At 43.0% G+C, this 27,098-nt stretch overlaps 1 protein-coding gene and 2 long non-coding RNA genes across 3 annotated transcripts in view; all 3 read left to right on the top strand.

Moving 5' to 3' along the window:
- Positions 1-27,098, top strand: part of WBSCR17 (Williams-Beuren syndrome chromosome region 17) — a 421,415-nt gene that overhangs the window by 130,741 nt on the left and 263,576 nt on the right. The window contains exon 3 of the mRNA XM_005872044.2: positions 22,243-22,426. Within this exon, the coding sequence (XP_005872106.1) occupies positions 22,243-22,426 (184 nt within the window). The remainder of the gene's footprint in view (positions 1-22,242; positions 22,427-27,098) is intronic.
- Positions 11,429-12,916, top strand: LOC106727101. Its single transcript, XR_001363260.1, has 2 exons — positions 11,429-11,496; positions 11,887-12,916. It is a non-coding gene; the product is annotated as an uncharacterized LOC106727101 (long non-coding RNA).
- LOC106727100 lies at positions 14,022-14,620 on the top strand. The gene is made up of 2 exons (XR_001363259.1): positions 14,022-14,129; positions 14,214-14,620. It is a non-coding gene; the product is annotated as an uncharacterized LOC106727100 (long non-coding RNA).

The following is a 27,098-nucleotide window of genomic DNA, read 5'->3' as shown; positions in this document are numbered from 1 at the left end:
AGCCACAGGCATCCTGGAGCTGGACAAATTGCCGCATGGCCCATGTTTTGTTAGCAAGGATGAAGGTGGGAGAAGAAGAGAAAGGGCTCTTGGGAAGGCAGCTAAAACAGCCACCGTAGGATTCTAACACACTGGTCCAGTCAACCCTATTTTACAGGGGGCAAAACCAGCATGCAGCTCACTAAACTAGATGTATTCCCAGAATAACTCTCAAGTCTTGAGAGGAATGGCTGCTCTGTATTTCATTTTAAGAAGCCTCTATGGATATTGTTTCTTTCCCACTGACCTCGCCTATAACCTGAGCAGTAGGGAACTTGAAAATTAAGCTTCCTGGTAATAAGTTACTATTTGACCAGTTCACCCTGTGCTTTGTCCCTCCACAAGGATGGGGATAAATGACCATGTCTTCTCAGCAAGGATGCTTGGTTCCTAGACACGTGTAGGGTAGCTCCTGGAGGAATGGCATACTCTAGGGTTAGCAAAGACTCCTTTGGTTCAGGCCCTCTGGGTAAGCCATGCTGGGGTGGGATCGCTGGTGATCCAGACAAATGAGGAAGCTTCTATGGTTGGAGATAGTGTGAGGGTCAAGCACCTCCATAGGGAGTGAGCCAAGGGTGCTGTTATTGAAGCAGGTGGGAGGCCCCGTCAGACAGGTTATGCAGCAATAAATAAGGTCTTGTGTGGGGGAGACGCTCCCTTTAATTGGTTCCTACCTGGCAAAGCAATGGGAACATATGGTATTGAATAGTACTGAAAACCACTAATTTCAGGTATTGCAATTATGGCCTGAGCTCTGAAAATAGATGTAATCAGGGATGCAAACCCCATAGAAAATATATGTGTTCTTCTGGGAGTTGGGAGGTAGACTAGATATTGTAGAAACCCAATCTCTGCCTCTCCCCTAAACCCCAAGGAGTTCCCCAGAGAAAAATGGTCTCCACCTCTGGCCCAGGCTCCCCCACTTCTACCTCCTTCTCCATGACAAAGATATCTTCCCAGAATTCACCCAGGAAAGGAGGAAAGTGAGGGGTCAATTCAGAAATAAGTGTTCCAGAGGACGGCAGGTTGGATGAAAGCTTCTCTCTTTGCCAGTGGCCTCCATTCCCCACTTTTCTGTGTTTCAACGGCTTTGGGCCTAGTTTGTCCCAAATCCAATATCTAATAATATCAATTTTCAAACAATAAATTCTTCATAGAAGGACTGGAAAGCTGCTGTGTTTCTTGACTCCCCAGTCTGGTAGCTCAGTGTGTTGTCCTGGAGAGTGTCACGTGGGAGGTGAGGCAGTGTGCTTCCAGAGCCTGGCCGATGAGGGGCATTGGGGGGGGGGAGGGGGGGAAAAGGGGGCCTCCTGTGTCCCTGGGGTGAGTGCAGCAGCCTCCCCATCCTCCTCTCCCACCACCATGTTGGCCAGTATAGAAACAAATGCTCAATCATACAACAGGAAAAGACGACTATAAAGGTCGTGTCCTACAAGGAGGACAGAAGTTAAAATAGTTCTGAAAGCAAGAAAGTCAAAAGAAAGAAAGTGAAAACAGGAAAATAAAAATGTTTATAGGAAATAAACCATGAAGACAAAATAATCAAGAGTTTTGATAAAGGAGAAAGCTAAAACAGCATTAAATTAAAAAAATACAAAATAAATGGAATAATATTTAATGCTAGTGTTAAAAATATGTTGGTTAGATAATATTTTGAAAGAGTAAAATAGAGTTTTTAACAATAAATATTTAAGCTTAAGGAAAACCAATGGTTGAAGGAGAAAAAAATTTATTTTTTTTAATTTTATTTATTTATTTATTTTTTAGAGTAAAGTATGAATAACACAAAATCGAAAATGCTGAGAGGGATCATGGCTCATGCTTTTCTTTCCTCCAGAGCAGATTGAAAACTTGTGGTCTAGGACAATGTCTGAATTTTATAAATGAGGAAACTCACATCCAGGGCAGAGGAGAAATTAATCAGAGCAGCACAGCCTGTCATGTAGAGCTATGAGGAGGACACAGTTGGGAGCGCCTTCCCTTAGCTCATGGTAATTCCTGAGATAGGCGAGAGAAGGAGCAGGAGTGTTTGTGTTTAAGGACCCTGCAGTTGCTCACCAGTCCCTGTGTGAGACAAGCATAAGATGCAAAAGAAGGACCTTGAGGTCACTGAGGGGGCAGAGAGGATTGCCTACAGTATAGCTCACCTTCTCACACCAACTGTCCCTTTGTCTGCTTCCACCAGTCTTTTCATCATTGACCTACTGACCTAGATCAAAACCTTGGCATTCACCTTGGCCTCCTTGTCACCACTACTAAAAAGCCCTAGAAAACTAGCAGGATAGTCTGTGATCGTATATTATTTTGCTAGGCTGCCATCAAAAAATGCCACAGACTGGATGGATTATAGGACAAGTTTTTTTTCTCACAGTTCGGGAGGCTGGGAGTTCAAGATCAAGGTGTTGGCAGGGTTGGTTCTTCCAGAGGTTTCTCTCCTTGGCTTATAGATGGCTGTCCTCTTCACCTGGTCTTTCTGTGTCATCCCTAGTGTCTCTGCCTCTTCTTATAGGACACCAGCTCATGTTAGGGCCCACCATAAGAGCCTCATTTGGACTCAATCACCTCTTTAGAGACCTTATCTTTAAAAAAGGTACATTCTGAGGTAGCCCAGAGTTGGGACTTCAACATGTAACAGTATGCAACAGGGCATATTACATGCTATACACCTCACTTGTTATACTTTAATTAATTAATTTAAGTAATTAATTTAAATGGATTAGTTGCATAATGTCCATCCTCCCCTTTCGGCTGTAAGACTCAGGGGGCCAGGAATTGTGTTTGATTTATTTGTGGCTAAATCTCTAGACCTGGGGCATATGTGTGCCCAATAAATCTACAGCTATTAGGGCATGAATGACTCTTTTCCTTTTCCATTCCATTTGTTGCGCCCTTGTCACATGGCTCCTGGGCCCACTCCTTTCTAGCTGTGCTCACTGGAGGAGTGCACGTGGGTGGACTTGGTGGGTGAGAACTTCCTCAAAGAGAGAGCTATGAAATTCCGACACAGAGTTCATGTTGGGGAGAGCCCCAGACTATCCACTTGTTGAACTAGGAGCATCGTTTCTTAGCATCCTTGGATATTATGAACATGAATACATTATTCTGAGCCCATACTGATCTCCCAGTTTCTTGAGTCACTGCAAAAATCATTCTCAGGAGTCTTTATTCTTACCATTAAGCAGTGTGGGTGCCTCTCAGCTCCCTGTCCAGACCGTAGATTACAGAAGGTCAAGGCTACATCCTCAGGGTGCCTTTTCCTTCCAGGTGTCTGAGTGTTTGGAATGATACCCTTTCAGTGGGTTGACATTTGAAAGAGTAAATGAAACAGGGTAGTAATTGAGGAGCAAAGGTTCTCCTGCACGTGGCCAGCTGTCCCGTGCAACAAAGACACAGAAGCAAGCCATAGTGCTTGCTTGTTTCTCTTTAGGAAAGAGTCATTATCAAGAATGAGAGCAGCCTCAGAGCAAAATCTTCAATGCAGATTCTGTAAAGGAGACGTTTTGACCTTAAAATGTGGGGAGCCATAGCTCAGTAAAAGCTAATTAGAGTACAGAGCAAGCTAGTCTGGGGAGAAGATGTATATGGACTCCGAGTTTCTCTCTATCAAGGCAGTTTGCATAACAATGATTACATATTGGGTTTGAGGCCATTATTGCTCACTGGAATCCCTCCAGAGGAACTATCCTGGCGGATGCTGAGCCCCCTCAGAAACCTGGTTCTGAAAGGAAATTAAATGTGAAGGGTTGAGTTGCTGCCATTGTTAGCCTTGGGAAGGGATTAAAGGGGACGGTTTGTCATGTGAGATGTCAGGAAAATTCAGGAGGAGCTCACTCGGTTGTCTGTGGAAAAGAATCTTTCCCTAATGGATTCCGATAAAGAGTATTTAATTTTGGTTCACTATTAGCCATTATGAGCAGGGGGAGGCAGACCTTCATTTTTATGAGGGCAGTGAATTTTTCTACCTCTGTAAAATAAAAGAAAACATAACAAATATTTTTAGTCTGTAGTTTATTCCCCTGTAGACAATGGAATGGAAAAGTTATCGTGGTTAATTATTCCTGAAGAACAGAAAATTGTGTGTGTGTGTGTGTGTGTGTGTGTGTGTGTGGGTGTGTGTGTAACCATGACACAGAACTGCTTCTAATTTGTTTGGCAATAGTAACTGAATTGGACAGGATAAATATGGCAATTAGGGAATTGTGCAGAGGAAAAGAAATAGAATAAAGTAGAACTAAGATGGATGGATGGATGGATGGGTGGATAGATAGAAGGATGGATAAATAGGAAGATTGTATGATTCATATACATGCAATTATATAATACTTTGTTGTTGTTTTTTGTCTTGTGTCTCTAACTTAACATAAGTTATCAAGGTTTATCCATGTTGTAGCATGTATCAGTACTTCATTCCTTTCTCTGACTGAATAATATTCTATTGTATGGGTGTACCACATTTTGCTTATCTATTCAACAGCTGATGGACCTGTCGGTTGTTTCCAGTTTTTGCCTATTATGAGTAATTCTGCTATGAACACCTGTGTACAAGTGTTTATGTGGACATATGTTCTCATCCCCCTGTGGATCTATGTCTAGGAGTGATATTGCTGGGTCATGTAAGCTTTTGAGGAATTGCTAAACTGTTTTCTGAAATGGCTGCACCATTTTACACCCCTAATGGCAATGGACAAGAGCATCTCACTATTGAGCCCATACTGTTTGCCAAGCACTGTGCTGTCCTCTTGGTGCATGTTGTGACGTATGAGTTTATGGTCGTTATTCCACCTTAATAGGATAAGAAATGGAGGCTCTGAGAGTTTAAGATGTGTATGTGTGTGAGAGAGAAAGAAAGAGAGATATTACCGAGGTTATTGTTATATGGCCAACTGTGGGGCCTTACCTAAGACTGGAACCCTGAGATCCTGCCCCAGGGGATGGTGGACACAGTGTAAACGGAGGCTGGAGGGCTGATGGAGAGGCCTGTGACACAGCAGAGCATTGGGGAAACCCGCCCAGCACCAAGTCATGCAACAGACCAGCCCTGGGCAGGAGTCTGTGTCCTGTGCAGCAGAGGGAACTGTAGAGTAACCAGCTTTTCCACTGTGTCTGCAACCAGAGCCGAAGCCAAGAGAAGTTAAGAGCCTCACAGGCCGACTGGGGCCCAGGAGGGTGCCACAGGTCGGAACCAGAGAGAGAACAGGTGGGCTGGGCCGAGTCCCTGACTGTGGTCACTGGATCCCCATCAGGTGGTAGTGGCTGGACAATCCCTAAGGCCACCTGTACAGTCTGCCGTACCCACCCACACCTGCCCCAGATTAGGAACTGGACTAGTATTGATCCATGACTTAGTTTTGTCACTTCTCATTATTCTTCTCATAATTAGTGACTTTTGCTTTGATTATTATTGTTGCTGTTATTTTTTGCACAAGGAGGGACATGAGTAAATACATCCCAAGTTAAAATGCTCCTTCAGGCAAAGTTAAATAAATACCGTGTAACCTAGCCACCTCCTGCTGACGCTGCAGAGGGAGAAAGGCTGGTGGTGCCACCCACTCCGGCACACCTGGATAGGTGTGCTTGTCTCACACCTCCTGAGTGTTCTGGCCCTGGCCTGGGGTTGACAGGCTCTTTGGAAATGGAAACTGGCATGTTAGTGTTGGGGCCTCTTCAGATGCACATGTTCCATAGGTCATTAACCCGAAGAGGCTTCCAGATGTTCTCAAAGCAAGAACAATAAATTCAGGGTGTTTTTCATAGATTATTTCCGCAAACTCTGGCCGTAAAGGCATTTTCTGAGAGGTGGAGAGTAACTGGGGCATGGCCGTGCGTGTGGTTTCTCTTGCTGTATTATACCCACTTTCATCTCTCTTTAGGGAACTATCCAAACGGTTCCGCTCATTCACCTGCATAAACCTGCAGCTGCCAGGTTGAGCTGGGCAGGTCTGTTAACCACGGTCGGAGACAGTGTATGTGTCTCCAAGGAATACTTAGCTCTCCTGTGACTGCTGTTTGTCTCGTCCGGGAACTTCAGCAAGAGAAACCAAGCACATGGAATGTTGAGGAGCATGTGAGGAGAACTTGGAAGAGTGAAGATGGAGAAATCTGTTCTGGCTGGATGGTGCCTGGGGGTCGTGGGACATGATAGCTGTGAGCAAGTCAGCTTTCCCTATGTGCTCACAGGCAGAATTCTGACCAGTGTGCAGAAGACGCAATGATGAGGCTGATATCGGCTCTGTTTAGAGACTGTGTAAAACAGGCCTCATGTAGTGGCTGTTTGGGGCTCAGGCGTGGGTTGGTGCCTCTGAAAGTGTTTATTCTGAGGCTGGATCGGTCCTGGTCACAGCCTGGAGGTTACGTCCTGCAATAAATGGAGGACTGGAGGGGCCCTTAATGATCTGTGAGTCTGGGTTTTGGGGTATTTGGTCATTTCATATTTGTTCAGGGTAGGTGGGGGAGCTATTTCGTATCTGCTGAATTGACCACATTTTTAAGAAGTTGGATTTTATCACTTGTACATCTAGGGGATAAATCTTAAGCTACTGTCTGTATGCTCTCTGGGCCCACACAGATAAGGAAGACCTTTGCCTCTTCCTTCCCTTCTTCTGGCTCATTGGGATGCCCAGGGCTCTGAGGTTTGAGTCAGGTGTTGAGACCTCACAATTGCCCACTGCATGAGTCACACAGAACCAGAAAACCTCCGTAACGAACACCTTTGGGAATCTACTGATTCCTGGCACAGTCATGCTATTTCACATTTTTCATTTACTGATGGCTGGGCTTTCTTGCTGTGTCCTCATTCTGTCACATGTTCTCACACTGGAGCTGCCGAGAGGGAACATGGAATCTGAGAGCTGCAGGGGTCTCAGACACTCATCAGTCCTTGTCCCCATTTGACACATGTGAGCTCGGTGGCAGGCATTCTCTGAGGCCATTGGCCGACTGGGACAGAGCAGGCCCTGGGAACTACAGAACTATATCCTGCCTAGGCCAACCCTGATTTATGTATTTTTTTTCTGTCAGGGTCTCTAGAATAGAAGCAGATTCACATTTGTCCCTCTGTTTACACAGATTCCTTGGAAGCATTGCCTGTACCTGCTGCTTCATCTCCTCATCTCTTCTCTCTCTCTCTCTCTCTCATTTTTATTATTGATTTTAGAGAGAGAGAGAGAGAGAGAAAGAAAAAGCAACATCAATTTGTTGTTCCACTATTTATGCATTCATTGGTTGATTCTTGTAGGTGCCTTGACTGGGGATTAAACCTGCAACCTTGGTCTATTGGGGCAACGCGCCAACCAACTGAGCTACTCAGCTAGGGCCTCTCACCTCTTTTCTCTTGAACCTACTCTGGCTTTGGTTCCCTGACATTCATCCCACAAAATTCACTGATGCCATGCCCTGGCCTGTGTTTCTCAGTGGTTAGAGCATCGGCCCACACATCAATGGGTCACAGGTTCAATTCCTGGTCAAGGGTACGTACCTGGGTAATAGGTTTGCTCCCTAGCCCTGGTTGGGGCAAGTGTGGGAGGAAACCAATCAATATGTCTCTCTCACATGGATGTTTCTCAATGGAAAAAATATCCTCGGGTGATATTTTTCACTGATGCCTCAACCTTACTAAGTCCAAGAGGCAGGTCTTGGACTCCATCATTTCCAGGGTTTCCATCTATATTCCTCTCAGTTTTCTTTTCTTGGCTCCTTTCCTTCTGGCCCCACTTCTTGTTGGGGTGCCCAGGCCTCAATGTTCAGGCTTCCTTTTCCTCTGTGTATCTCTGTTGCCTAGGTGACTCCTCAAGAAATATGTTTGTCAATTCCTTTAGACACTGGTGAATTCCAATTCATATATCCAAGCCTGACCTCATCCCATATGATGTGCTTGACATATCCATTTGGATGTCTCATGGGCATCTCCAATTTAATTGTCCCAACCAAACTCTTGGTTCTGTGTCACACCTACTTGTATTCAAAATCTTTTCCCCTCCCATTTCTCCATCTTAACAAATGGCACCAATGGCCAACATTCTTCATTGTTCAGCTCAAACTTGTAAAAGGAGGCTATTCTTGAAACTCCTCTTCCTCTCATGTGTCTTAAGATGAGCTGATCTGGACTGAGCTTAGCTGGGTTTGGTTCTGAGCTGCGGGTTGGCTCCAGCTGTGTCTCTCATCCTCATTGGACCAGTGGGCCACCCAAAGCACGTTGTCATGATGGTGGTAGGATGGCGAGGCCTAGACCAACGGTGCAAGCACATTTCAAGCCTCTGCTCGTGTCATGGCCACTAGCATCTTGTTAGCCAAAGCCAATCTCCTGGCCAATCCTGAAGTGAAGGGTGGGAAGGAACACTGCCCACAAAATGGTCAGGACCAGCATCCATTGAGTGGGAATGTGTACTCTTTCTAGGGATGTGGAGGCAGAAAGTATATATTTACTGAACAGAAATCTCATGTAGCCCCTTGGAGAAGGGCTTAAAGCAGGAAATTTACTTAGAAATAATGGGATCTTGTCAACAGGGAGTTTTGGGGAGGATCTGGATATTTGTTTTTTAGATGTTTGGAGCTTCTGAATAGCTCTTTGAGAGTAGGTATTTCATTGTTTCCAGGTTCTAATAATTAATTAGGGATGGTCATGGGTCATGATGGTGGGTGTGTGTATGGAAGGAAGGTGGTATTGAGGACCTGGGGGGCTAAAAGGGAGGTATCAACATTTTCCGACAATGGTTCATTTTTGTTTTTTTCTTACTCTTTCTTATCTCGCTTCTGCTTTCATAATTTACCCTCTACGACATGACCTGGTTGTTGTCACTCTAAATCTGCAGGTCATGTGATATTAAAAATTATATGCTTTTTGCAGAATTTGGTGAAGGTTAGTGTTGCCTCTCTCCCTCCTCTTTAACCCCTCTCATTAACCAACCCCTCCATTAGGCATAAAATCCTAGAAGGAGGGTTTGGGGCATGAGAAGGGCTGAGTGGAAATTTCTGCTGAAAGCTGCTGGGCCCGGCAGGTGCTGAGAGGATGTGGCCGTGGCTGGTCTGCAGTGTCTGGCATATTTGACGCCAGCACATTCCTTAGGTCGTGGCAGGGGTTTCCTTCCATTCAGCACATTTCCCACCTGGCTCTAGGTCAGCTTTTAACCCGTGTGTGGTTTTATAAATGATGTGGGGCTAAGTGACACAACCTGTGCAGCCGGCATCGTTCATCCGTCTGCTCCAAGCCACCCTGATGATTGCCAAACTCTTTGTTTTATTAGAAATACTCTTTTCACCCCCATTCTCAGGTGTATGCATCAACCAGAATGGGGCCAGGCTGGGGCTCTGTGTTGATCACCGCTGCACAGGGGTGTGTGTGTGCCAGTGTTATTTTGGCCCTGAGAGTGGCCTTTTTGACCTTCTGTGTCACAGAGGCATGAAATCTAAGAGAGCATTTTCTGAAGCCACACGCTTGGCGACCTGAAGTACCGACACAGGTTCTAAATCCACCTCTGACGGTCTTCAGTGACCTTAGGAACATTCTTTGTCTTTGTTGGGCCTCCTTTTCGCCTCTACTAAAGGTGGCTGGGGCTACTATGAGGAGCAAATTAAAAAATCTTTGTAGAAAAACTCCAGGAAGTATAACATTAATAATATCAGGCATGTCATTTTGAATAAATCTGCAATTTGAAAATTTATGGACAGTTTGTTCCAAAGGCACTTCAAGCACATAACAATGATTCATATCTCTGGGAACTGCAAATGCTGCATGAACAGTTTGGTTAATGGGCAAAAGGGTACTTTCAGTATTTTTGGCTCCAGGGGGAGCACACATTCAGAGATCATTAGTCATCATGTTGTCTTCTAGGACAGAATTCTTCAGTGAATGACCATGTGTTATGAACTAAATGCTTGTGTTCCCTCCCGCAAATTCACATGTTGCAGTCCTACTCACCATTGTGATAGTATTAGGAGGTGGGAGCCTTTGGGAGGTGATTAGGTTTGGATGAGGTCACGAGGATGGGGCCCATGATGGGATTAGTGCCCTCATAAAAGGAGGAAGAGACACCAAAACTTGCTCTCTCTCCACCCTGTGAGGACACAGTTAGAAGGCAGCTGTCTACAACTCAGGAGGAGGGCCCTCACCAAGAATCAAATCTACCAGCTCCTTGTTTTTGGACTTCCCAGCCTCCAGAACTGTGAGAAATAGAAGTCTGTTGTTTAAACCACTATATCTGTGGTATTTTGTTATTAAAGCCTAAGAGACTAAGACATCATGGAAAATTTAAAAACATGATCATATAAAGATGGTTGAAAGAGCGGATATGTCTAGCCTGGAAATAAGAAGATAGGAGAAAAAGGTCATGATAATGTCTTATAAAAATTTAAAATTACACGAAAATGTAATTATATGCACGATAGATATAGACAAGAGCAGTAAGATTGCTGTGTAAAAGAAACTGAGCAATACATTTTTGAAATTTTATATATGTGAGCTGTAAATCAGGAATGCCCTGCTCTGCAAGGTGGTGAGGAGGAATACAGCACAAGCTGGGTGGCCCTCTCTCTCTGGAATTCCAGCCTTGGATCCCAGAGGCCCAGCCAGCTGACCTTTTCTTTCTTCCAGCCCAGGATCCTAAGCTGGCAACACTTTACTCTGTTCTCTTTCACCAAGTGGAACTCCGATGGCTTCATTCAGAGTATTAAGACTAACATAACCTTTGGACATCATGTCTGGAAACACTAAGAATAGAAGGACAGAGAATGTCAAAATCATCCTAATGTAGATGTCAACAAATGTCAAGATCATGTGCTAATGTACGAAATGGAGAATCAATAAGGATTCGACCTGAGTTCATGAAGCAACGCTTTATCCATCTTGGATGTCTCTAGGAGATTTCTGTGTCAACACAGGAACATGGTAATATATTTGGCCATCCCAGCTAGCAATACACTCATTCACTGATTATTTTTCATTTATTCACTCACTTTGCTCATTCGGCCATTCATTCATGGTACAACATGTATGAGGTGCTTACTGTGTGCCAGAGCACGTATAAGACACAAAGATGTCTTCCTGTTCGCAGAGGCCTGTGCTCCTGGGAGTGAGCAGTCTATGAGCGATGCTGAGGCTGAGATTTCCACCCAGCAGCAGCACCTGGCTTTCTGGGTAGGGTCATGTTCAGAGGGGTTTGCAGGGTTGTGGTGAGTACAAAGGATGGCTGGCAGCTGCACCGAGGGCCAGTGGCTTGAGAAGCATCAGAAGGGAGTGGGGTCTCTAAAGCAGAGGATGCTGCAGAGGGAGAGGTGGAGGCTGAGGCTGGGCCAGGCGTCAACTAATGAGCAACTTTGCATATTACAGGAAGATTTTTGGATTTCTCTTCCATCGGCAGCAGGAATGCACGAATGAACTTAAAGCAGCCATCAGATCTGCATGTGAGAAAGCTCACTGTGAAGATAATGTTAGCAGTCAACTGCAGTAACTTAAGAAAAAGATGAGTTGAGTTTGAATCTGTGTGGTGGCAGATATGAATTAAAATATGTATATTCAGCACAAATACATACAGTTAACATATGTTTAATGTAGATATTGTACATATGATATATATTATAAAGAAAGTGCTTAGATAGGGCTTTGTATCTAGTGGACATTTGTCAGTTTAATTATCACTAACACTTGTATCCAAAATGGTGCTCTCCTCTCCCTCTTCCAGCAATATTTGTGGGCTAGCTTTTCTGTCCCATCGATCTGCCTGTCGTTTCCTGTTCCATTAGCTCACTATCTTCATTATTAGAGCTTTTCGCTATGTTTTACTAGCCAATAGGGTAAGTCCCTTCATGGCCCCTCTTCAAGCATTTCTCAGATGTCCTATTTATCTCTATTATCAGGCTGGCTTCCTCGGAAAGGCAGACCTGGAGGTTGGCCAAGAATAAACCTGGAATTATTGCTCACTATGAAGCTTATGGCTGCGATGTCCCGATTGTCCATATCTGTCATCAACTTCCACATGCTTTAGCATCGTGGGATGTCCCTGGGACTCGGGCCTTCAGGAGCAGTCGGGGCTCCCTGCAGAGACCAGCTGACACGTGCTCGTTCACCTGAAGACAGCTGCGTGACATGACGGACTCTCTGGCTGTGTGTGTGTGTGTGTGTGTGTGTGTGTGTGTGTGTGTGTGTGGTTTCCCCATGCTGGGCTGAGGCCGCTGAGATGCTGAGATGATGGGGAGCTTCCTGAGTAGACAGGGTGGCCCCAGGTTGCATTTGGTGCGTCTCTATCTCTTCTGGAGTATGTGTTTGTTGTGAATACCGTCCTTATTTCTGAAAGAATAATGCCGGCTACACTGTGACCCTGGGAAGACTTATTATGTTGTGTGAAGGGAGGTGGGAAGGCAGCTCAGAGTTGATTTAGAACCTTCACTCTTTACTTTTGCCACCACTATGGTCCCTTCGGAGCTTGGGCCCAACAGAAGGCCAATGTGGGCAGCATGATTGACTCTTGCTGAGCCGGTGTCAAGCACGTGCACCTCCAGTCCCCAGACCCCATGAGACAGAGCTGCTCCGTCATCCACATGAGATGTTGTGCAGAGATTAGGTGTGGACTCGACTGCGCTGGAAAGGAATTTCTAAAATTTTGAAAGTGGAGGTTCTTTTTGTAAAGTTACGTGACTATTTGAGAAAAAAAAATTTAGAGCTTCACCTCCCAGCGTATATGTAAAATCACCTCTCTATCACCATGCCACTTTATTAGTTGCTTTATGTCCTAACCTAATATGGGATAGGGCAACTCCCCATTTTTATTCTTTTACAAAAAATTTCTACATTTTATTATCTCTGTGTTTGTGCTGGTTAATTTTAGAACCTGTTCTTATGTTTAAAAAAATCCCATTTGGAATTACATTAAGCCCATACATAACATTATTTTGTTTAATGTCATTTTGTTAAAAGGTTGATGAAATGTCATAGGAAATTAACTCTTGTTTATTTCAATTAGCCTGTGGTCAAATTGGTTTTGTTATACGTGGTTTCCCTTAAAGACACAGACCCTATCTCTGACATTAAGTGAGGGCTTAATTTTGTATCATCATAACATTGCCTCTTTTCATTCAGAAACATCTCTCTAACTGCCAATTTATATATATATTTCACTTAGTAAAATTTTATAATTTTCTTTCTATGGTTCAAGTTATGTATATTTTACATTCTGTATTCTGGTTGGTTATGGCTGGGATACAAAACACTGTTAGCACGTGAGCCTCTGCATGCCACAGCCCCAGGCACCCTGCCCTTTTAGCGCCCTGGAAGCACCTGCTTCACTGACGTGGCCATCCCCAGGGTCACAGGGGCCCGTTCCACTGCCAGGTCAGATGGCCTTGGCCAGGCTTGCTTTGTCTGTGACATTCATCAGTGCAGACATTCTTTTTCTTTTTGAATATAAATATGCTAGAATATGTCCTCTTTTCTCCTAGTAGATTTTTTTTTCTCTCCTGGATTTTTAATTTTCTTTCTCGACCTCATTTTGTAACAAATGGTCCCAAATTCAATATCCAGATTTTATCTCTTGTCATCCATATACTCAATAGTTTTTAATGTGTCAGGCACCGGGTGACCACATCCGTGCCCATAAGGAGAATACCGAGAAGTCTTCCCACGGGGCTAGGGAAGATGTTGTGTCTGTCAGGATCCTGCAGGAAACAGATGGCACACTCAGAGGGGTGAGTGAAGAGATTTAGCAAAACATTTACAACGGTTTGGGGCAGAGTTCAGGGAAATCAACAAGGAATGACAAAGAATGGTGAATTTCTCTAGGGCTGGCAACAGAGGAGGCAGGAAGGGCTGAAGGGGGCAGAGGAGGGAGCAGGTGGCATAACATGGGCTTAGCTGTGACCCTGGGTTGACCCCGGGGGAGGGCCGCCTGATTGCAGCTGGGTGAGGAAGAATGCAGCCTCTGCCATACCACTGCCCAGCCTGGAGGGAGCTGGGGGAATAAACACCCTGACCTCTCTCTTTCTATCCATCAGTCTCCTTAAGGTGTTACCTGTCGGTTGAACCCAGCCCAAAGCAAGGGAACCTTGATGCTATCTACACAGGTCTCCCTCCTGGGGTGTGCAGCGGGGGTAAAAAGGTGGAGTGGGTAAGGAGAGAAACACGAAGGATACTCAGTGTAGGTGCTAGGGGACGACTGACCTCAATTTGCTCTTCTTCCTTTTATCCTCAGCTTCCTGTCCAATAATACCCCTCGGCTCTGCAGCCTTCAGCTAAAATAACTCAGGAGGCAGTGCCTGATGTGGAAGAGGGAATCAGGAGTCCTCCCAGGCCTGGTGCCAGGCTGCTACCTCATTCTCTTCCCTCTTTCCCTCTTTGCTGCCTCTTCTTTCCTTTGCCAAATACGACTTCCATGCCTACAAGTTCATGTGGTCTGCAGCGGCTGCAACAGCTTCTGGCCAGAGAGCGAAGGGTGCTTTCAGAAGAGAAGGTTCCCTGGTTCAGGAGTCATCCAAACCTGCGCCGGTGGCAAGTTTTCCCAGTGAAGTGAGCCCCGCTGGCGAACTTGAATTCTTATGTGTCTTTGCCAACAGTTTCTTGGACCCGCTAAGTAAACACATTAAAATGCCAGTAAAAATTTTTGCTGCTTTGTTGAACCTTTCTGGCAGATTAAATTGGGGGGAAAATGGGAACACGTAGACCACAAAACACATAATTCATAGTTGTCACATCGCACTGTGAGGAGTGATCTTTTTGCGGCTGCTAAGTGGGTGCCTTTCATAGTGGAGGAAATAATGACACAGGAAGGGGGAAAGCATCTCACTGGGAACCATCATTCCCTGTGTGTCCTTGGTGGGAAGCAAGCATTCCTAGTCTTTATTCCTATGCCACTTATAACAAATCCCCTCTCCGGCCTCCTGGCCTGCACTGGAAAGGCTGCTGCTGGAAGCGTACTGGGCAAGCTCAACTGAGATGCATTTTAGCTCTGAGGTGGCATTTAATGACTTGGGATTGGAAGTTGTCTCTTTAGACTGGACAAAAGAAATGCTATTATATCAAGGGAAGAAAAAGACGTGCCAAAAACCACACGGATGAAATAAGAGGAAGAATCAGATGTTTTCCGCTGAAACCGCTGAGTTAAGTTGAAGGCCAATCTGCCCTATTCCAATTGTTTCCTCTTTGGCTACTGGGCTCCTGGGCTGCTCCCTGCTGGCAGGAAAACCACAGAAGGCTGTCTGTGGCTTGTGAGCAAAGGCAGCAGGTACTGGGGAAGGAAAAGGGAAACCCAGGGTGAATGAATAGAAGTACATAAAACAGGGAGAAAAACCCATTGTCAGTGGTCTGGTCTCTTCATCTTTTTTTTTTTATTATTATGCAACTAGAGGCCCAGGGCACAAAATTCATGCACAGGTACGGTCCCTAGGCTTGGCCTGCGATCAGGGCCATCTTCCCCGACTGCCTGCAGCTGGACCCGCCCCCTGCCGCCACCCATCCCTGGTCCCCTGTTCGCCATTGGGCAATTGGAGCCTGACAGCTGGGGGAAGGGACCAAGAGGTTGGCCGTTCCCGCCCACTTGCCGGTCCCGTCCCTGCCACGGGTTGCCCTCTGTGTGTGGGACAACCAGCGGGGCGGGGTCCTTGGCCTGGCACTGCTCGTGTCCCCCACCACCCACCCCCAGTTCCCTGTTTGCCATTGGGTGATCGGAGCCTGCCGGCCAGGAAAAGGGACCAAGAGGTGGTCAGTGCACCTCATAGTGACTGGTCAAGCAGTCGTTCTGGTCGTTCTGCCTTAGAGTCAATTTGCATATTACCCTTTTATTATATAGGATAGTTCACAGATTGTTTGAATCACATATATGTCAGGTAATAATTATATAATTTTTCTGCACTTATGATCATTTATTTACCATTCATCATCATGTTTTTAAAGCTGGGTTCTTTTTTCCTACAGAATTTCCTGGATATAGTGTGTGTGTGTGTGTGTGTGTGTGTGTGTGTGTGTGTGCGAGTTGAAGGTTGGAAGGAACATTGCATTCTGTCTCCATTACTTTTGGATGCTTAAATAATTCATCCATCCTTCTGAGCCTCCATTTCCTCATCTCTAAAGTGATCATGGTCATATCTACCATGCATGTCTAATAGAAAAATGGATATAAAAGCATTGAAAACAACAAAAGCCTAAACAATCCCCATCACTGGGTGGAGAGAGAGGGGTCAAATGGGTTTATGAAGATAAGCAGGAAGCTTAACCACTTGATCCGTATTGAGACGTTTCTGTAATTCTTTAAGAAATTCTTTAATTTCTTCAGTTCCTTAAAGTCTTGAGCTTCCAATGAAGCTTTGATGACAGAACATGCTTATAGAGCAGAGAAGAAATGAGCTTCGAAGTATGCGATTCCTACCCTAGATTTGGTCCAAGTGTGCATGAGGAGCGTGGTCAGAGAACGCTTCCTGAGTGATGTCTGTCTTTCTCCTTCTTGCTGCTCAGCATTCCCCTGACCCTTTATCATGGCTACCGCCCCCTCCATGCCCATGGCGCCAGGTCCAAATCTCGGGCCTTCTCTGCCATCTGAACTTCCATTCTCGTGTGTTCCACTGAGCATCTGATCCTATGTGACTGTCCCACGGTTGCCCCATATACCAAACGCAGAGAATGGAACTCTTCTTCTCAAACTTACTTCTGTATGCCCATCCTTGTGAGTGGGTTCACCACCCACTCCTGCCTCTGGAAACCCCAGGCTCATTCCCTTCTTTCCTCTCTCTCATCCTTACACTTGTCTGTCTCCTGCCTTGTGATGGTATCTCTTAAATATTCCTCAAATCTCACCTCTCCTTTTGATCACCACCACTTCCTTAAAGGGGACACCTCCCATCCCTGTCTGGGCTGCTGCAAGCCCTCTGGATCTGGTCTCCTTATCTGTCACCAAGCTCAGGTCTATCCTCCTTTATATCTCCAACAATATCCAGAACCCAGGTCTATCCTCCTTTGCCAGCCGTGGAACCTTAACAAGGTCACTACATTCTCAGGCTCAGTGTCATTTGGAAAATAGAGATGATTGTAATACCTTCCTCATGAGGTTGTCAGCAGATTAGATGAGACAATGATAGAGTTTATGTAAAGTGTTTAGCAGAGTGCCCAGCACATAGTAGATACTCAATAAACAGTACTTTTCATTACTGTTAGTGCTGGCCTGTCCTGGCACTATCCACTTTCCAGGTAAAATTTCTAAATCATGCCTCACATCTTGTTACTTGCTTTAGGCACCTTGTTATATATGGATAAAATTCTAAACACGAGAGAGCTAGAGTTGCATAATAACTTTGTGGGCCCTAGGATCTTTGGTCGTCAGGGCCTTCTTCCTCCATAAAAATATTATAAATTATATTATGTAACTGCAATGTTATGATTTTAAAAGAAATTTAAACATGTTCCTGGGCCCCCCAAAATATTGGGGGCCCTAGGCACTGTCTCTCTCTCTCTTTTTCTTCCCCCTCTCCCTCCTTCCCTCTTACTCCTCCCTTCCTATCTTGCTGTCTTTCTTTTGTGTGTATGTCATTCATTTTTGTTCTTTTGTTTATTATTGCTCTCTTTGGGTTTTCTCTCTTAATAACTCCTTGGGATAGAATAGATGCTTACCTCATTAATTATCCATCTTTCCTCCCTTCCACCAATATATGCATTTACATAGTTTCTTCCAAGTATTATTTTAACACTATCCTAAAAGTTCTGTCAGTTTCACCCTAATGGCACTATGATTAATTGTTTGACCCATGAATGTTTTAGAAGACTTTTTTAAATTACTGAAATGTGTGAGTTCTTTGTGGTATTTTTATTATTGGTTTCTGGTTTTTTTTAAATTGCTTTATGTTCAGAGATTATCTGTAAGAGAGGGTGAGACTTTTCTGTAGCCTGTCAGTTGTTTAAATGTCCCATATGCCCTTGTAGGGAACATGTACTTATTAAGAAGCCAGGTGCAGGGTCCATTAGATCAAGCTTGTCAATTTTGTTCAGTTCCTCTGTATTTTTGCTAAAATTTTGCCGTTCTCATATGTTGAATACTCAGATATGTATTAATATTTCCAACAGTGATTGTGCTTTTGTTGACTTTTCCTTGTAATGTGGTCAGTTTTTGCCATATGTAACTTGAAGCTATATTGCTAGGCACACGATAGTTTATAATTATTTCTAGCTTCCCGGGAGATTGTCACTTTACCATTATGTATTGAGTTTATTTATCCCCATAAGGCTGTTTGCCCTAAATCCTATTTATCTGATATTAAGAGAGCCACCCCACCTTCCTTTTGATAAGTATTTGCTTGGTATATATTTGCTCTATCAATTTGCACTTTTTTCCCCTTTTTTATGATATTCACTAGAGGCCAGGTGCACAAATTCGTGCACAGGTGGGGCCCCTTGGCCTGGCTGGCGATTGGGGCTGATTGGGGCTGTCTCGCCCAGTCCGGGTTGGGGGTGGGGGGGGGAGGGACACCGGGAGGTTGGCCGACCGTGGGAGTTTGGTTGTGGGAGCGCACTGACCACCAGGGGCAGCTCCTGTGTTGAGTGTCTGCCCACTGGTGCACATCATAGCGACCAGTCAACCAGTCATTCGGTCGACTGGTTGTAATGGTCGCTTAGGCTTATATATATATATAGATTGTATTAGTTTTATGTAGTTTCTATAAGAATTCCTCACAATCTTGGTGGCTAAAAATAATAGAAATATATTGTCTCGCAGTTTTGGAGACTAGAAAATAAAAATCAAGGTGTTGGCCAGGCCATGCTCCCTCTGAAGGTTCCAGGAAAGAATCCTTCCAAGCCTCTTCTAGCTTCTGGGAGTTGTTGAAAGACCTTGGCATTCCTTGGCTTACAACGGCATCATCCAATTTCTGCCTCTGTCATAAAATGGTTTTCTCTCTTCTGTGTGACTGTCTCTGTCTCTTTTTCTCTTCTTATAAGGACACCAGTAATCTTAATTTGTTTACATATACAAAGACCCTATATCCAGAATGGTTCCCAAACCAGGTTTTGGGTAAATGGGAACCTTTACCTCCATAATTAAAAATTCTTATGGAACATTTAAGGTATAAAAAAGTCTCATGTCTTGTGCATGTATAAGCCCTATTACTCCAGCCTTTTGTTAATGCAAAATCCATCCTTCATCCCACTCCAGCAGGTACAGTCTCAACTCAGATTTTAACTTACCTCTGGAAGTTTCCCTTTCTTTCTTGCAAGCTCTGCTATGTATTTAAAATATTTTTAAAGTTTCTAAAAAATATATTTTTATTGCTTTTGGAGAGGAAGGGAGAGGGAGAGAGAGAGAGAAACATCAATGATGAGAGAGAATCCTGCCTTCTGCACGCCCCACTCAGGGGATCAAGCCCGCAACCCGGACATGTGCCCTGACTGGGATTCAAACCGTGACCTCCTGGTTCATAGGTTGATGCTCAACCACTGAGCCACACCTGCTGGGCTTAAAAGTCTTTTATTCAGCATTTCTAGGTGCTTTACTGGAAACTTTTTATGTTGCTTTAGCCTTCCTTCTTGCTGGAAACAGAAATATCTATCAAAGTCAGTTTTTTATAGCTTTATTGAAAATTTTCGCATAGCATCTCATCCATCCACTTAAAGTGTACAATGTAGTGAGTTTTAGTATGGCCAAACAAATTTGGCCAAACATCACCACAATCTAAGTTCAGAACATTTCCATCACTGAAAGCCACCCCATATGTGTTAGTAGTCACTCCCCATTTCCTCCCCTAATTCCCTCAGCCCTAAGCATATATTAATCTACGTTGTGCCTCTACAGATTTGCATATTCTGTACATTTCATGTAAATGTGATCATACAATGTGTGACATTTGCTGATTAGCTTTGTTTATTTGGCATAATGTTTTTAAGGTTCATCCATGTTGTAGCATATATCACTCTTTTATTCTTTCGTATTGCCAAATAATATCTCATTGTATGGTGCTGCAACCTTCGCGGCGGGGTTCAGGATCTGAAAGAGGAGCCGACGCACAAATGAAAATACTATACAAGAAATATGAATTTAGAAGGCATTGGGGGCCAGGTGGAGCCTCTTTCTTGAAGAGGCACACCGACTTCTGGCCTGGTCTGCTATTTATTTACTTGAATACATATTTGCCCTTTAGCAATTCATACAGGCGTATCAAAGGTAAAGTGTGGTAAACAGTAAAAGGATTATCAGGTTAGGGCAGTGGTTGGTAAAGTCATTAGTCAACAGAGCCAAATATCAACAGTACAACGATTGAATTTTCTTTTGAGAGCCAAATTTTTTAAACTTAAAATATATAGGTAGGTACATTGTTATTAATTTAATTAGGGTACTCCTAAGGCTTAGGAAGAGCCACACTCAAGGGGCCAAAGAGCCGCATGTGGCTCGCGAGCCGCAGTTTGCCGACCACGGGGTTAGGGAATTGCCTTGAGCCACCGCTATCTCAACACGAACAATCTGTGCTTAGCTTCAGCCCTGCTAACGCCCAAGGTCCATCGGCCTTCCACGTTCCTTGGTGCACTCTCGTGACAGTATCGGCAAGCGGTGGCTTCCCGCAGTATGGATATACCACATTTTATTTATCCATTCTTCAGTTAATGGACCTTTAGTTATATGAATTCTGCTGCTTTGAACATATGTGTACGAGTTTTTGTGTAGGCATATATTTTCATTTCTTTGGGACATATACCTAGGAATGGACTTGCTGGATCATGTAAGTATATTTAGCATTTTGAGAAACTGTCAAACTATTTTCCAAAATACCTGCACCATTCTACATCCCCCTAATAATGTCATTTTAAAACCCAACTCAGGTGTTTATACTCGACATGGATAGAGTTCTTGTAGATTTTTTGAGCATGGTGAAGGTGATGTTATTGGAATTGCACATTAATGTGGAAGGAGAGATTAAAGACCAGGAAGCTGGTAGGAGGTGCTGCAGTAATCAGATTCTTAGTTGCTGGTGCCTGTATTGGGATGGTGGCAGGCAGGAAAGATGTCAGGGTTCCCAAAGAACAGTGGAGATGATTCTCAGGCAGAAAAATGATTTTCAACTAAGTTCAACTCTGAGATATTCATTCAACCTTTGCCTTCTAATCTTGGTATCACAGAAAATAAATACCTGTTTTTAGAGAAGCAGAAAAGGGAATGAATACAAGTCTCGCCATTATGTGATAGAGGACCATGTGACTGGAACAGACCTGTGGGTCTATGATTTGCATGGAATTCCTTAAAGGTTGCATCCTCCTAGGCTAAGTGGGCTGCCCACTGTGAAGGCTGAGGGAACCGTCTACAACCCTAGTCCATGTTTTTCCTACCAGTGGCAGCAGTGAGACTTTTGTGGTTATAGTTCTGCGTGTGTGTGTGCGCATGTGTAGTGCGTGTGTGTGCGCGCATGTGCAGTGCGTGTGTGTGTGTGTGTGTGTGTGTGTGTGTACTGAGTAGCTTGGGCATTTGAAATGGCCAAGTAGCTGAGTAGTAAAACCTCCCATAGCTCTAGGATTTAAAAATTGCCCATGAAGCTGTTCATCGTGTAATGGGACAATAGTTGTAAAGCTGCCACCATCCGGGAACTTGCAGTTGCTCAGTGAGGCTTGTTGCCGGGGCCTCCTACTCTACTTGGCACAGTTATCACCCTTATGGGTTTTTTCCTGCTGTAATTTATTCTCAAGCATTTTGTATTTCCTTTGCCATTTAGATGAAATTTAAATAAAACCTTTAAGTAAAGAACCGTGTCAGGCTGTTACACACTTTAAACTCACGATAAAAGCAATCTGTATATCGTTCTTTGTTCAAATGAGGTAAAAACACCTGCATTTTTGCAGTTTCCTGTTACCAGCTCTTCTTATCTAGTGTTATATGGGGTGTCTCTGGGCCTTGCTAGCCTTGTTGTAATAGCCCCTTGGAGAGAGGAAAACAGGCATGAATAATAGCCCCCGTTCTGTCCCATTTCTTGTATCCCCCTCGGTTACCACTCTGGGCAGTCTCTTTTATAGACCCCAGTTCTCAAAAAGGGAGAGGGTTTAGGTAACAAGACCTAAACCCACAACTCACCTTTGCCTTGCCCCTCCTCTCAATTCTCAATATAGATGTGCTCAGAGCATATTCCCAAGACTGATCAAATGAGAACATAATTCTTTCCATGACAGGTAATGTTAAAATTTCCATTGAAGCTGCATCTGAGCTTGAGTGACATATCACGATATAGTGGTTTTCAAATAATTCTTTTTTCCCCTCCTTTTTCTAGGCTTATCCAAATCCCTTGGTCTCATTGAAGGTTATGGTGGGCGGGGCAAAGGGGGCCTTCCTGCTACCCTTTCCCCAGCTGAAGAGGAAAAAGCCAAGGGACCCCATGAGAAGTATGGCTACAATTCCTACCTCAGTGAAAAAATCTCGCTGGATCGTTCCATTCCGGATTATCGTCCCACCAAGTAAGTTCTGGTTCAGTCATTCAGAGGAGATCCCTTGATCCTATGGGTGGACGAAGACCCCAGTCTGTGACATTTTTCTGATGTCATTTGTAACTCGTGAGGGAGCTTTTATCTCAGTCTCCTCCACAACCAATAAACTGAGTACTGTTGATTATGAAATATTAGCTAAATAAAACATTTGATTTGTATAAAAGCAACCCAGAAACCTATAGAAAGGTCTGCAATACAAAAAGTTTTCAATAAAAATCAGAAACCACCATGATCTCATTACCTAGAGATAGCAACTGGTAAAATCTGTCTTCAAGTCTGTTTTCTCTGCAGATTATGAGAATATGATATATTGTTTTACCTCTTTTTTTTTCATTTAACGTTATTTCATGAGCATTTTCTGATGTTACTAGCTATGATCATTATTTCCATTGTTTGGGACTTTGATTTTTCATTATTATAAATAACACTTTGATGACTAGCTTCCCATTCAAGTTTTTATGTGTATTGATTAGATATTTATTTTCTTAATTCATATTTCTAAAAGTATAATCCTTAGATCACATTGTAGGAATATTTTTGGAGGCTCTAGACACACATTGTGACATTTCCCTCCCAAAAGTTTATAGCAACCTCTACTCCTTTTAGAATTTTAATTGACCATTCCAAAACTGGGTGCTGCCATTTAAAAAATGCTTTGCCAAGCTGATAGGTAAGAAAGTACATCCATGGCTGTTTCTACTCTTTTGTCTGAGATTCTTACCATTTAAACAGTTTCTTTGGCATCTTGATTGTCTTATGAAAGTTCTTTTTTCTCTGCCCTCAGATTTAAGAATTATTTGTTTTCTCCTGGTGAAATAGAAAAAAAGAAATTGCTCATAGAATCAAGATGCTGGAGGGAAAACCTATTTTCTAAGCAGGAGTCCGCCTTGGCCTCTCAAAAAGATTTTTCGTTTCCTGTTAGGTTTGTAGTGTCTTTCTTTTTCTATTCAGAGTGTGCCCTTGTTTAGAGCAGATTATTTCTTTTTCAAATGAGTTTTCTACAAATCAGTTAAGTATCCTGGTTACTGAGAAAAATAGATTTGAGATAAAGAAAATTATCTTAAATGGATTTAAAATTGCAGGATTCACATGGAACCTGTTAACTCTCTCTCCCTGCCTAATAAGCATATATTCATTTGAATCGCTAGGAAAAATATACATCACCCCTGTTGGAAACTGTTTTGTATTCCTGGACTTTTGCTTTTAAAAACATCTGGCTGTTTTCATTTTCTGGTACTCTCTGATTAGCCTTCCTTATTTGGACATTGGCAAATAAACAGAGTCCTATTCTTTTCACTCCTATGAGAATGAAAATGCTTCCAACATGAAGCTACTGGAAATGGGTCAGTTGAACAAATATTAGTGAGCACCTATTATGTGCCAGATGTTCTTCCCCACACTAGATGGAGGCAGGACATTGGATAAGACACAGTTCTTGCCTACTTACTATTTGTCTAGGGAGGGAGACAGATGTGCGGGCAGATTAATTCAGCACAATATGGTTTGTATGGTGTGTATCAGGCCAGAGATATACATAGCATGTGCAGGGAGGATCTGGGAAAGATTCCTGCTCAAGATGGTGCCTGAGCTTAATTTTGAAGGACCAATAAAGGTTGGAAAATTGAAGAAGGGAGAGGGTTAAGGGCAGACCAGGCAGGGGAACAGCAAGATCAGAGTTAGGGGTGCAAATAAAAATATGGTGTGCTCAGGGAAGAATGTATAGGCCCATAGTGCTCTGTAGTGTAGCATAGTGGCTTGAGCATGCCACTTATTTCTGGTCACTCCTGAAATTTCACTAAATAAAAGACTAGAGAAGATGGCACCCTAGTCTAAGGGACAACTAGAGAGACAGTGACAGCGGGGAAGAGTCACCTACAAAGTTTTAGAAGATGCCAAGAGGATGGATGAAAGGTAACCGACAGCAAACTGGATGAGGCTGAGACCCAACTGCCGGCATATGGTGGAGAGTGGTGGTAAGAGCAGAAGAATGTAGCCTGATCATACCTCAGGATGCCAGAGACCTAGAAATGGGAGGTTCTGGGTACTTCTGATGGCTGGGAGGTAGATTTGAGTAGAAGGATTGCAGTTGGATCTTTGGATCCTTTCTCCAACTCTGCACAACCAGAGTCTATTCCAGTGATGATGAACCTATGACATGCGTGTCAGAGGTGACACGTGAACTCATTTTTTGGGTTGATTTTTCTTTCTTAAATGGCATTTAAATATATAAAATAAATATAAAAAATATAAGTCTTTGTTTTACTATGGTTACAAAGATAAAATAATTTCTATATGTGACACGGCACCAGAGTTAAGTTAGGGTTTTTCAAAATGCTGACACACCGAGCTCAAAAGGTTTGCCATCACTGGTCTATTCTTTTCTACCCAGTGGAATATGGGAGGATTCCTCTCTGGAGAAGGTGAACTCTGGGCTTTAGTTCATAAGATGTAACCTAGGTCAGAGGATAAGGCTGCATACTAAATGGAAGCACTCTCAACCTCATTACCCCTCAAGGCTTTTATAACTTCACAGTCAAGTATTTGAAGAAATTACTCTGAGGAAACCATCTAGCTTAAGAAAAAGGCCAATAGATATGAGAGTTGGGGGTACACTCCCAAAATGGTTGGGTTCTGCTCATGAACTATTAGTAAGTTATGCCTGTTGTAAAGCTCCATCCAACTATTCATACTGTTTTAATCTAAAATAAGAAATGAGAGCGAGGATCCCTAGACATCTCAGGAGAGTCTCTGTTATGAGAGGCCTTAGCAACAGCAAAAATAGAAAGCATATTTGGAGGAAACAGAGACTACAAACTTTATAACTCATGACATAGAGATATCATGTCATTACATAGAAATGTGTTTTATTTGCAAAACAAGAGTCAAGTGCTATGTTAAAGTAATAATCAGAGAATAAAAAACAAATCTTGTTAGTTATAAATGAGATAGAAAGAAATAATGTAATAAAAGGTTGAAAGACAGCATTGAGGAAGTCTTCTGGAAGACAGAAAAAAATAAAAAAACAGGAGAGAAAAGACTTGAAAAGAATTAGGTCAGTCCAGCAGTTTCAACATCAACTAATAAGAATGTCAGAGGGGAACAGAGAAAACAGAGAGAAGAAAATCATCAAAGAAATGATACAGGAAAATTTCCCAGAACTCTAGAGTTTTCAGATTGGAAAGTCCCATCCAGTATCTACATGATGAATGAAAGGGAATAAATTAAGCCCAGATTAAGAAATGTAAATTAAAAATTTCAGATCAGCATGGGTGAAGAGAAAGTCCTAAATGCTTTCAGAGAGAAAAGTGACTCAAATACAGTTGGTATTGGATTTCTCAGTAGCAACAGTAAAAACTAGGAGGCAAGTTTTAAAAAAGCATTTTCAACTTAGAATTCTAGAGTTAACCATAGAATAGTTTGTGCCAAGAGCAAGCAGAAAGTAAATACATTACATTTATGTAGGGTCTCAACAAGTTTACCTTCTCCGCATCTGTTTCAGGAAGCTACTCAAGTATATGCTCCAGTAAAACAAGGGAGTAAAATAAGAAAGAGAATGATAATAGGAATGAGGAAATGGGTTCAAACAAGAGAATACTAAAAGCAGATCCCAGAGAGATGATGAAGGGCTGTCTAGGGTAACATTTCAAGGTTAACCTGTAGGCCAAGGGATCAACCATTTCACATTAGGACAGGAGGATAGAAGGATATAAGAGGAATGTATACCAAGGGGGCGGGGGGAGGGGATATAATTGTTTAATTACTTTGTTTTTTACTGTATTAAGATTTAAAAAAATATTTTTATTGAGGTATAATTGACATACAGCATGTTATTTATTTCAGGCATAATGATTTGATATTTGTCCACATTGCAAAATGATCACCACAATAAGTCTAGTTAAAATCTGTCATCATAATAGCTACAGAATTTTTTTTTATAATGAGAACTTTAAGACCGACTCTTTTAGCAGCATTCAAATATGCAATACAGTATTATTAGTCACCATGGTATTCATTACTACTCCATGATGTATTTATTTTGTAACTAGAAATTTGTATCTTTTAACTCTCTTGACCCATTTCTCCCACCCCTCCACCCCATGCCTCTGGCAACTACCAATTTTTTTTTCTGTATATAGGAGATTGTTTGTTGTTGTTAGATTCCTTATATACTAGTAAGTGAGATCATATGGTATTTATCTTTTTCTCACTTACATCACCTAATATAATGGCGGAATAATATTCCCGTGTGTGTGTGTGTGTGTGTGTGTGTGTGTGTGTGTGTGTGTATCACATATTATTTTTCTATTCACCTATCAATGGACACTTAGGTTTCCATCTTGGCTATTGTAAATGATGCTGCAATGAGCACGAGGGTGCATACATCTTTTTGAATTAGTGTTTTGGGTTTCTTTCAGTAAATACCCAGAAGTGGAATTTCTGGGTCATATGGTAGTTCTATTTTGCTTTTTGAAGCACATTTATACTGTTTTCCATAGTGGCTGCACCAATTTACATCCCCACCAACAGTGCCCAAGGGTTGCCTTACCTCCACATCCTTACCAACACTTATTATTTATTTCTTGTCTTTTTAAAAATAGCCATTCTAACAGGTGTGAAGTGATATCTCATTATGGTTTTGATT

This window comes from Myotis brandtii, unplaced genomic scaffold, assembly GCF_000412655.1.
Source record: "Myotis brandtii unplaced genomic scaffold, ASM41265v1 scaffold363, whole genome shotgun sequence".
Classification (NCBI taxonomy): domain Eukaryota; kingdom Metazoa; phylum Chordata; class Mammalia; order Chiroptera; family Vespertilionidae; genus Myotis; species Myotis brandtii.
The sequence above is the reverse complement of the archived record's forward strand: the minus strand, read 5'-3'. Positions and strand labels throughout refer to the sequence as shown.